The sequence below is a fragment of the Numenius arquata genome, chromosome 7 (genome assembly GCF_964106895.1).
Source record: "Numenius arquata chromosome 7, bNumArq3.hap1.1, whole genome shotgun sequence".
NCBI classification, from domain to species: Eukaryota; Metazoa; Chordata; class Aves; order Charadriiformes; family Scolopacidae; genus Numenius; species Numenius arquata.
The window spans coordinates 4,189,864-4,202,383 of NC_133582.1; the positions used below are offsets into that span (position 1 = coordinate 4,189,864).

Genomic DNA, 12,520 nt, shown 5'->3' on the forward strand with positions numbered 1-12,520 from the left:
AGCTACTTTTACTTTTAAAGTGTTGCCAGGAAAATATCTCTGGTTTTGTCAGTTTAAACTTAGTTTATATATATATATATATATATATATATATATATATATATAAAATTCTGTACATATATATTTTATAATATCTATACAATATAATAGATATAAAAAAAATATATAAAAATTTTAATACATGTAAAAAATGCTACAGAATTCAAGACTACAAACCGCAACGTTAAGACTTGATTGCTGGTTAAGAATTTCTTGAAGGAGGAAAGTGAATGCAAACTACTATGTGCAAGATAGTGCAAACTACTAGAATTCCAGTTTGGTCTAAAACATGAAATCGTGTGGATGCAATTCCATAAAATTTATTTTTCTCTTCCTTGTTCAAGTTTTCCTATTTATTTTTGGTTACTAAATGTTTGAAGCGATACAGTGTATTGTACCCTTAATCAGGTTATTTTAAAGATACATCAAGAAGTATCTTTATCCAGCATATATTATATTTTCCTAAGCCTGTACAACAGGCAGGTTGAAATAGGAATGATAAAGGACAATTGTACATATGGTAATGGGATATAAGAGGAAAAAATCACAACATTTAAAGTTGTTTAATGAATGTATCACCTGTGTTTTTTATTTCAGACTGTGAACAAGTACAACCTCCACTGTGGCTACAGACTTTAATGAATGCTTGCAAGCAAGCAAGTGATTTCAGCGTTCAGGGTGTTACTATTTCCCTTGTGATGGACTTGGTTGGATTGACTCAATCTGTTGCTCTCGTCACTGGAGAAAATCTGAACAGCGTGGAAACTGCTCAGCCTCTCAGCCCTAACCAGGGAAGAGTGGCTGTGGTCATCAGACCTCCTCTCACTCAAGGCAATCTGAGATATATGGCTGAAAAGACAGATTTCTTCAAGGTACAATGCACTATCTCATTGATGTTTTCTTTAGATTTCTCTTCCTGGCTGGTGGAGACTGACAGTCTTGGCCGCTTTATCATCCTTGGTGTGGTAAACCAGATTTTCTTGCTGAGTATTTTGATAACAGTTGTAACCTGTGTTAGACTCCAAATGAAAATACATAGTAAGTTTTCTAGCTCTGATTTGTCTTACTGGGTGAAAACCCTTGTTGTAATGAACAATTTTTTTTTAAAGTGTAAAAAAACCACGATTTTATAGCAGCATTAATTAGCAAAGGTATGAAACTGAGATGTGCATGGTGTAGGACCACAAGGTGTAATTTCTGTAAGAAATAACTTGCAGAAGATAATCAGCAACAGGTTATATTACGTAGTTAATTATATTCCAATGAAACTTATTTCTGTGAGTTCTGACTCCTAACAGGAATTTTCAGGTAGTAAGTTCTTGCAGTGTTTCAAACCATTGCTTATGTTCATGCAAACAAAAAACAGTTTTATAGATTGCCTGTTGGTCATATGGTGTCATCAGTTGTAATTGTAGGGTAGATGGTTGGACTCAATGATCCCAAGGGTCTCTTCCAACCTAGATGATTCTATGATTCTATGAATTTCTCCCGTCGTCTCTTCTCCCAAGTCACAGGCGATGGGACAAGAGGAAATGGCCTCAAGTTGCGCCGGGGAGGTTCAGATTGGATATTAGGAAAAATTTTTACCCTGAAAGGGTTATTAAGCCTTGGAATGGGCTGCCCAGGGAAGTGGTTGAGGCACCATCCCTGGAGGTATTTAAAAGACGGGCTGACATAGTGCTTAGAGACATGGTTTAGTGATGGTTTTTATCAGAGTTGGGTTGATGGTTGGACTTGATGATCTGAAAGGTCCCTTCCAACCGAGACAATTCTATGATTCTGTGATCATTGCATAGAACTCAACACAGTCCAGAGCGAAACAAGGCATTATACTCATTCACTTATCTCTCTTGCAACTTTTATTTTCATGTACAAAGCATATAGCTTTAACTCTTTGGGACCAGTTGGGTGACGGAACTCCTCAGCATCATCAGAAGAGTGTGGAGCTTTTCTACCAGCTGCATAACCTCGTTCCATCTTCCAGCATTTGTGAAGATGTTATTAGTCAGCAGCTGACTCACAGAGACAAGGCAAGTTGTTCATATATTTACTAAAAGATGAGTTAAGTATATTTCTAGCTGTAGAATTTTATTTAGAAAAAGGACTTGGTTCCTCAGAGGAGGGCATAAATAAAATTGAAATTGCATTGGAAAAACGTTGCCTTACATTGATTGTTTCAAACATTAAAAATACTGTTACCTTGCATGCAGAACATTGGATTTATCCACCCGCTGACACTGTCACCCTCTTTCCTGTATTCTAACTCACGAGAAACCTTAACCTTATGTCTGTAGTAGTTGAGCCCTGTTTTCATGGCATTTTGGTGTTTTGCAAACCTATGAAAAGTGTTTGTAGTGGTAGTAGTTGAATACAGATTTTCTACATTCCATTCCAGTCGTCCTAACCACTCTTCTGTCCACCTACAGCTCCATCAAATCTAAGCACACTTTCTTTTGCTGTGTCCTGACCAACAGAGATCTGTTCTCAATTCCTTTCCCTTTCTGTGAGAGACATCCTTATGAGTTCGCTGCATTTGATATTATTAATTTGATGCTTCAGCCTTAATTCCCTTTTGCTTTTAAGCAGCAGTGAATTGGGGTTTATTTTGTCTTTCTGACCATTTATATATTATCTGATTCTACCTCTTTTTGTAAGACTTAATGTAAATACAAGATAAAAGAACAGCTTGTAATTAGTAAGATTTTATTTTATTTCCAGGTCCCGAGAGCTGTGCTATATATTTCTGAGCTCCATCTTCTGACGCTTCTTGGTTAATTATTTCTAGCTAAAGTGTTTCTGTGAGATTTTTTTTTTTCAGAAGTGGTCTTGGCTGCCCTTGGCTGTTGATTACATCTGTTTTGCGATCAGTTTAGCTAATGCAAGTCAAGCGGTATTTTCAAAACCTTTTGAAACTGGCAGCTGTTCAGATTGTTGACAAACGCCGTTTCTTTTAGGTCTGTGATGAGCCTCTGTAGTTTCATGCTGGACAAAGGGGGCTTTTCAGGATTCAGCAACAGCCTTATGCAGGAGACTTATCTCTTATCACAAATTACACTCTGCTTCCCAATATAAGCACATGCTTAGCTTCTACTGTTGTTAGTAGGAGTTCTACTTGTCACGACAGGTACTCTGGGTTTTTTTGTTGTTGTTTCCGAGCCCTAGGATTTTGTTTCAGATAAAGGCTGTCAATTTGACGTTTGAGTTGAGGCCTTTGTAGTGCTTTAAATTTTAGCTATATGAACTGTTTTCACAGCCCAGATAGAATAAATGATAGGGAATTACTTACTTCCATGCTCTGGCAACTCACGGTTGGGTGGCTTCAGCAGCAGTTACCTTTTTGCCTTTTTCCCAGAGTAACCCAGTCAACAAAAGTGAAAGTGAGCCAGTCTGTCAATCGCTGCAGTTCACAGCTTGGCATATTGATAAAACTGCCAGTGATTTATAGTTCCGCTAATTAGGGTGGTCTGTGAACTGCTGTGACTGTGGATGTGGCACTCTCTCATTTCTGCCAACCTTCCTGTGAAAACAGTTATTTCTCGCATCTTCCCAGCGTGGATGGCAAGGGCTCACGTGGAGTCACCTGTATGTGCTTGAGAATTGCTATTTTCACTCTTTATTCAGCAGATGCTAGTGAATTGGTTTGTGTAACTGTATATATTTAGCAGCAGTGTTGTGGGTATTTTTTTTCCCTATGAGAAACATATTTTTTTCGTACAACGTGTGATGCTTGCTTTACTTTCCAGAATGCTGCCGTTTCCCTCTTTTTCTTTTTTTTTTTTTTTTTTTTAGTTTACATCTGATGTGAGCTATTTTATGTCCATTCTGTAATTTTCAGGTTTTATAGCTTTTACTTTGAATTTTCATTATTGTGGCGGATATTGGTTGTATTAGCTGTTGCAAAGCTGCTTAAGCTGTATGTCGTAAATTAAGTCTGGAAGTATGCCAGAGTGTCACAGGGGTATTAACAGGTTTTTGGTTGGTCTCATTTCGATTAGAGGTAAATATACCTAAGGTTTATTCCCTGTAAGCATATATTTTAAGAACAAACAAGCAAAAATCTTTGTCTTCTTGTCTCTGCTTATCATCTGGTAATTTAGTTTAAGCCCTGGTTGTATTTGAAAGTGGTTTTGATGCTTTATTCGGTGTAACCATCCTGATTGCTGTGCTTTGTTTGTTCGCCCCTACAAATGCTTAGTAGCTTTTTTGTCTCTTGGGTAAAGCTATTTTTAGTAGGTGGACCCATAGTCATTAGAAGTCCTTTGGGCAGTAAGCACGTCCTATTTGTCCAAATAAAACTCCGTTTCAGAGCAAAATTTGGCATGTTAATGATAAACTCTTATCTACATCGTATCTAGCTAGAGAATTCTTGTGTCTGGTTCTAGCCAACTTACTTTTCGTTCCCTTATTTCCATGGATACTGTGTTTAATCCCATCATTCCAGACACTATCTCTAAAAATTTCTTTTCTTTCTCAGCCTTTTCTCTGTCTGATTTTTCATACTGAAAAGCTTCCATGTTTCTTCCTGCTCTCTCTTCGTGTTCTCTTCTAGTGCCTTGATACGTATAGATAAACTCACTGAAAACAGAGCTGTGCAACTTGTAAGAGTAAAATAAGTATTGTTCAAGCTATCACATTAAGTATTTAAAACTTTTTCAAGCTAAACTTTGATCCAAAGATCAAGATGAGGGCGAATCCTTTCACGTTACTAAATTGTTCGCAGAGACCTAGTGTTGCTTATTACTTTTTTAATATTAGAAAATAAAATTTAAACCTATAGTCAGAAAAGTTAATTTTAATAATTTCATTATATCTTTTAAGCTGCTGTATACCTCTTTTTTCCTAGTTCTTATTAGAAGCTGACATTTCTGATAGATCTATCTTTAAATTTGTTCCACAGAAAGTAAGAATGGAAGCTCATGCAAAGTTTGCAGTGCTATGGCATCTCACCCGGGACCTTCACATTAACAAGTCATCTTCTTTTGGCCGTACCTTTGACAGGTTGGTGATTGCAAGTACAATTCAGTTTAAATAATTTTGCTTCAAAATCTTTAACTATATTACACTGGCAGCATGGAAGGCTCTGAGGAAAAAAATCTGGGAGTCCTGGTGGACAACAGGATGACCATGAGCCAGAAATGTGCCCTTGTGGCCGAAAAGGCCAATGGCATCCTGGGGTGCATCAGGAAGAGTGTGACCAGCAGGTCAAGGGAGATCATCCTGCCCCTCTGCTCTGCCCTGGGGAGGCCACATCTGGAGCACTGTGTCCAGTTCTGGGCTCCCCAGTTCAAGAAGGACAGGGAACTGCTGGAGAGGGTACAGCAGACGGCTACAAAGATGATGAGGGGCCGGGAGCACCTCTCTTGTGAGGAAAGGCTGAGGGACTTGGGTCTTTTTAGTCTGGAGAAGAGAAGGCTGAGGAGGGATCTGATCAACAGCTAAAAATACTTAAAGGGTGGGTGTCAGGAGGATGGGGCCAGTCTTTTTTCAGTGGTGCTCAGTGACAGGACACGAGGGAACGGGCACAAACTGCAACATGAGAAGTTCCATCTAAACATGAGGAGGAACTTCTTTCCTGTGAGGGTGGCAGAGCCCTGGGAGAGGCTGCCCAGAGAGGTGGTGGAGTCTCCGTCTCTGGAGACATTCCAAATCCACTTGGACACATTCCTGTGGGACCTGCTCTGGGTGACCCTGCTCTGGCAGGGGGTTGGACTAGATGATCTCCAGAGGTCCCTTCCAACCCCATATCATTCCGTGATTCTGCGAACTTAAAGAACTCTAGTGTAACTGTGAAAGCAAGGAAGGAGGACAAGCAAGTGAATTCACGTTAGACAAAATTGTTTTCACAATGATGATTGTTTGCTGTAATTTTTTCTGGTAGCTGTAAAGAGTAGGACAGGAATGATCACATGATTTTTTGACTATCACTGTGGTTAAAATATTTGTGTGTATTGAACATAGTATCTGAGTTCTTGCTGTGATTTGTTAAAAACAAAAGCAGGAGAGAGAAGTCAACCCAGTAGTGAATTATATGAAAATAGAAAGTAACAGCAAAGCTAACAAAACTTTAAAACAAAATTGCAAGTAAGCATTAAGATATGAAATTTCTTCTGTTTAATCTGTGTGTTTTGTGTAAGATGTCATTTATAGCAAGCAGCGGAAGATTTCTGGTTTGTGTTTTGGTATCAGACTATCTTCTTAAAAAAAAAACGGAATGGTCCAGATTCTAAACTAGTCTTCTCTTCCTCAGCACAAATTTTGTGGAAAAGTGCTTATTTAAGCTTCCTAATGTATAATTAGGCAAGGAAGCAGAGTAAAAAGGTTGTTATTTCTTTGGCTTGATACTCTCACTCATTGCAGAAGCGGTGATAAATTCTGTACGTACAGCTGAGCTTATGAACATGTACTACCAGAGGATGTAAAACAGTCAGTGAAATTCAGAGTCCAATATGTATATTGTTTTTCCCCAAGTCTGGAAAGGATTCTAAAGGCTAAATTGGATTGTTCTGCAGGTAGTGTGGAATACGTACTAGATTAATTCTTCTTTCTATTTTAGATCTTTGTTTATCATGCTGGACAGCCTTAATAGCTTGGATGGTTCTACGTGGTCAGTGGGACAAGCTTGGCTGAATCAAGTGCTTCAAAGACATGATATTGCAAGAGTTCTTGAACCTTTGCTCCTACTGCTTCTCCATCCGAAAACTCAGCGGGTTTCTGTTCAGCGAGTACAGGCTGAATGTTACTGGACTAAATCCCCCTATCACCCCGAAGAAGAAAATGAAAAGCACTTTATGCAGAAGTTTAGCTGTGCTGATGGTATGTACACAGCAAGACTGCAGGAATTTCCTTATTTAATTTCTTTAATCGTTATTTACACGCAACATTAAAAATGTAGTAGAAATTTTTGAGGGTAACTCACAAAACAAAGTGCTGGAATAGCTACCGCTTATATGTGCATTTCTGCATGTTTTTTCTAATTCATGTCTGGGTGTCCAAAGTATCGTTGAAATTTTATTCTCAAATTAAGATGGTATGCAAGTATTTTAATGCAGAGCATTTTCTTATGTCTTACCTCAGTAGAACTTAAGAACATGGCTTGAAGCTTAACCAACACTTTTGTGAATGAGGACCACTGATGTGGGCCTGGCTGAAAACATGCTGATAAGTTTTGAAGGTGTTTGTGTGTGTTGTGTAATTTTAGTAACATACTAATAATTCTCTTTTATGAAAACGGGAGGTTTCCCAAGGGAATTATGTTATTACGCTACGGTCTACTGCTAAAGTAATCTTGCTTCGGTGGTGTGAATATGTCTCGTTTGCATGTTAACATGATTTTTTTTTTTTTCTGCTGTAAAGTGGAAAAACGCCATTTACCGTGCCTTTATAGTCTGAAGTCTTGATAATAGTTTAAATTCAAAATTTTAATTCTAAACTCTTATTCTGAAGAATAAAATTGTGTGCATAAATTTTTTTCTGTTTTTCTTTCAGCATTTTCCCATGTGCCTGTAAACCAAGAACAACTTATTATACCTAAAGAAGGCAATGAAAAACAACTTGTTATGGATGAAATGGAGAACTTCAGCCTGACTGTCAACCCCCTGAGTGACAGGCTTTCCTTGTTAAGTACCAGCAGTGAGACCATACCAATGGTTGTGTCTGATTTTGACCTTCCTGACCATCAGGTTGAAATACTGCAGAGTTCTGACTCTGGCTGTTCTCAGTCATCTACTGGAGACAACATCAGTTATGAAGTGGAAACAGAAAGCCTGAGCGCTCAAGATAGTTCTCAGACTCTGAGAGAAGACTCACCTGATGAAATTGTGCAACAAGTGGTTACAGATCTTATATGCAAGGTTGTAAGCGGTCTTGGAGAAGAGACTGAACCAGTGAAACACAGTCTACACTCTGAGGACGCTCCATGTAAATTCAGTCCTTTGGATAATTCTGTAGAGGTGACAAAGAGTGAAGATCAAAATATTCAAAGTAGCCAGAGTAGTTTGCTTAGTAATGACAGCTCCCAGTTGCTGTCAGCCTCAACTGAGACTGGACTTGAGAGCTTAAGGGATGAAATTTCAAGAAATAACTCTTCACCCTGTATTGCAGACAGCCAGCAATCCCTCTCTGACCTCACTCTTGCTTCCACCGAGTCAAAGTCCAGAAAGCGAAGCCACAGTAGCATTCAGTTCAACTTCAAAGGGAAGCTGCCAGAAAAAATGCCAGAAAAAGAAACAATCGTTAAAGAGGCTGGTAAGCAACCAGGTGCAAAACCGAAGGTAAAAATAGCCAAAAAGAAAGATGAAGAGAAGAAGAAAGCACAAACAGAAAAGCTTAAACAAACAAATGTCTTCTTCAGTGATGGTCTTGACTTAGAAAACTGGTACAGTTGTGGAGAAGGAGAAATTTCAGAAATTGAAAGCGATGTTGGGTCCCCAGGAATGCGAAAATCTCCCAACTTTAATATCCATCCATTGTACCAACACGTGCTGCTGTATCTCCAGCTGTATGACTCTTCAAGGACACTGTATGCTTTTTCTGCAATTAAAGCAATTCTGAAAACAAATCCTTCGGCTTTTGTAAGCGCTATCTCCACTACCAGCGTCAACAACGCGTACACTCCTCAGCTCTCGTTGCTCCAGAATCTTCTAGCCAGGCATCGAATATCCGTTATGGGCAAGGATTTCTATAGTCACATCCCAGTTGATTCGAACCATAACTTCCGGAGCTCTATGTACATAGAAATCCTTATATCCTTGTGTTTATACTATATGCGGAGCCACTATCCAACTCATGTTAAAGTAACCTCACAAGATCTAATAGGAAACCGTAATATGCAAATGATGAGTATAGAAATTCTGACGCTTCTCTTTGCTGAGTTGGCAAAAGTGATAGAAAGCTCTGCCAAGGGCTTTCCTAGTTTTATTTCGGACATGTTGTCCAAGTGCAAGGTTCAGAAGGTGATCCTGCATTGCCTGCTGTCTTCTATCTTCAGCGCGCAGAAATGGCACAGTGAAAAGATGGCTGGGAAAAACATAGTGGCGGTAGAAGAAGGTTTCTCTGAAGACAGCCTTATAAATTTTTCTGAAGATGAGTTCGACAATGGTAGTACTCTGCAGTCACAGCTCTTAAAAGTACTTCAACGCCTGATCGTGTTGGAGCACAGAGTAATGACCGTGCCTGAGGAAAACGAAACGGGCTTTGACTTTGTCATAACGGACTTGGAGCATATCGGTCCCCAGCAGCCGATGACTTCTCTTCAGTATTTACATTCCCAGCCAATAACCTGCCAAGGCATGTTTCTCTGCGCAGTGATACGAGCTTTACACCAGCACTGTGCCTGTAAAATGCACCCCCAGTGGATTGGCCTTATCACTTCTACGTTGCCTTACATGGGAAAAGTTCTTCAGAGGGTGGTTGTTTCAGTGACTCTTCAGCTCTGCAGGAACTTGGATAATTTAATTCAGCAGTATAAATACGAAACAGGATTATCTGATAATAGGTATGTGTATGTGGAGGTGTGTAATCTTTTTAAGCAGATTTGATTGTGTTGAATTACTTTGCAACCAGATTAACCCAATTTTAAAAAATGAATCTCTCATTTTAGGCCTCTCTGGATGGCATCGGTCACTCCCCCAGATCTGGTTCTAACTTTATTAGAAGGGATCACAACAATAATTCATTACTGCCTCCTGGATCCATCTACGCAATATCATCAGGTAAATGCATCTGGGTGTCTGCGAGGTTCCTACGCAGTGCATGTCGAATTAAGGACTGTGATTATATTAGCAGAATTGAAGATCTGAGCGGGAAAAATACCAAATATATTGTCTTAGCTATAAGTATGTTTTTACTGATAATATACACATCTCAAACAGAAGAACAATTTTCTACTAATTAGACTTTTAAGAGACTAGTCTTGAATTGTATTGTTTGCTTGGTTTGATGTTTGGGAATTTTTTTTTGTTCCCCTGAAATAACTTAAGTGGGAGTTCCTTAACTTTTAGATCTCTAGAATGCTACTTTTTAGAGATGGCTTCGTCTGTGGAACTTCCCAGACTGATACCTGTCCTGTTTCTGGCTGGACTGTGTTCATCTTGAATATGTCAAAACATTCTCTTTTGGCTCCTCCTGTATATTCACAATTTGTCTTTTGAGTCAAGTGGTATTTTTAGATCTGATATTCTGAGCATGGTTTCTGTTAAGAATTTGGCCTGGATTCTGCCAGAATCTGCCCTTTCTGCAATCTTGGTTTTGCCTTTTTTTTTTTTCTTATTCTTATACACCTTTGCCTTCCATTCGTTTAAAAATAACCGAAAAGTGTTTATTGTTTGTGCAAGTAAATCATTTTGCCTAGACTATTAGTTACACTTAAAATTCTGAAATCATTGTTTTGCGAAGGTATAGGCAGATGATACAAAATTGATTGCTGTAGACAGGAGGCTTCCTGTTCAGAATACATTTGATATTGTACAACTCGGTCAAAAGATTCTTGGATTATTATTTTTAATAGACTCAACACCTGTACATACTATAAGAATTATTGAAAAACTCTTTTTCAAAAGAGCTAACATTGAAAGCTTCCATGTCCTCTAGGTCTCAATTTAGACTATTTTACTTATGCTGTTTATGTTGATATTTAATGCTCTTCCTCCCCTCTCCTTTTCAAATCCACCAGCTTTTGGTTAACGTGGATCAGAAGCACTTGATTGAAGCACGCAATGGCATCCTGTCTATCTTGCATATGATCATGTCTTCTGTGACTTTGCTGTGGAGCATCCTTCACCTTGCAGATTCTTCGGAGAAAACCACTGCTGCTGCTGCATCCATTACCACTATTAATCTTGGGTCAACAAAGGTTAGAATATCAGGGATAATATAGTTTTAAGTTGTTGATGAATACGTTTGTCAAACTAAATCCAGTTCCGTTCCTTTAAATGTAAATTGAGTTTTAATACATTTGTCGTATAGAGTTTGCTTTTAAACTTGAGTATATCAACTCAAGACAATGTCTCACCTTGTTGCTTTCTAGAAAGAAAATTAAATCCACCGTTTTGTGCCTCGGAAGTTATAATTCATGTAAAAACTTAACAAAAGAGAAACTTCTTGTGCCCCTCCCCTCCCGCCCCCAAGCCTGCTCGCTGGTGGGGTCTTGTGAGAAGCAGAAAAGGCCTTCACGCTGTGTAAGCGCTGCTCAGCAGGGACTTAAAGATCCCTGTAATATCAACACTGTTTTCAGCCAGAATCCAAAGCATAGCCCCATCTAGCTACTATGAAGAAAATTAACTCTCTCCCAACCAGAACAGGTGTCCAAAACTGGACATAGTATATGGTATCTTCTTTCCAGGGAAATATTTCATGTCTTTCATGAAGTGCTGCCATTTATGAATGTTCCTTTCCCCTTCCTTACAAAGTTGTCATCATGAGGTTGTGATTCACTACAATCCCAGGACTTTTTTTTTTTTTTCTGTAGCACTTCTGTCTACATAGTTACTCATCCTGAATTGCTGAAGTTGTTTATCCCTACGTCTGCAGGCAAAAATCAAGCCTTTATTGCAGTTTATCTTTTTTTCAGGATGCTTTTTGAGTTTCCCAGGTCATTTTTACATCTGTACCTTTCTATCAGTTTGCCACTACCATTGGCAAATTTCAAGTGTGTCCCTTGTCTTCCCTTGTCTTAGTCAATGAATAGAATGATTGAAGAGCACCAGACGTGGAATAGAGCTTTATGAACCTTCTGAGTGCATCCTTCCGTTTTCATAAGAATTAGTGACAGTTACCATCCCAGTATGGCTATAGAGCCAACTGGTTTGAACATGATGCTGAGGTGCTTATCTGAAGGTGTATGTGTTCTGCTTCCACCTTTCAGAATTTGAGGCAGCAGATTCTTGAACTATTGGGTCCAATTTCAATGAATCATGGTGTTCACTTCATGGCTGCTATTGCGTTTGTATGGAATGAAAGGAGGCAAAATAAAAACACTTCTAGGACAAAGGTATGTTTATACTACAGTGGTCACTTCAAATAGTGGTAATAGCTTTGAGTGATTTAGAAGCAATAAGGAGAAAATTCAGACATTCCGGTGAAAAAATACGTATTATGAAATACGGAGAGTTTTTATAGAATCACAGAATGATTCTGGTTGGAAGGGACCTTAAAGATCATCCAGTTCCACCCTCCTGCCCTGGGCAGGGAGACCTTCCACCAGACCAGGTTGCTCAAAGCCCCATCCAGCCTGGTCTTGAACCCCTCCAGGGATGGGGCAGCCACAGCTTCTCTGGGCAACCTGTTCCAGCGTCTCACCACCCTCACAGGAAAGAATTTCTTCCTGAGATCTCATCTAAATCTCCTCTTTTTCAGTTTAAAACCATTCCCCCTTGTCCTATTGCTCCACTCCCTGATAAAGAGTCCCTCCCCAATTATTATTATCTTTCTAATTAGTAACTGGATTTTCAGGGAGCTACCAGTTTATTTTAGAATGGGATAATCT

General features: G+C 39.0%; 1 protein-coding gene across 5 annotated transcripts in view; it reads left to right on the plus strand.

Annotated features, from left to right (window-relative positions):
• Positions 1-12,520, plus strand: part of DOP1A (DOP1 leucine zipper like protein A) — a 51,091-nt gene that overhangs the window by 21,256 nt on the left and 17,315 nt on the right. For all 5 annotated transcript variants that reach the window (XM_074150997.1, XM_074150998.1, XM_074151001.1 and 2 more), the window contains 8 exons: positions 637-911; positions 1,917-2,069; positions 4,937-5,037; positions 6,593-6,852; positions 7,525-9,532; positions 9,638-9,749; positions 10,709-10,888; positions 11,900-12,025. In XM_074150997.1, the coding sequence (XP_074007098.1) occupies positions 637-911; positions 1,917-2,069; positions 4,937-5,037; positions 6,593-6,852; positions 7,525-9,532; positions 9,638-9,749; positions 10,709-10,888; positions 11,900-12,025 (3,215 nt within the window). The remainder of the gene's footprint in view (positions 1-636; positions 912-1,916; positions 2,070-4,936; positions 5,038-6,592; positions 6,853-7,524; positions 9,533-9,637; positions 9,750-10,708; positions 10,889-11,899; positions 12,026-12,520) is intronic.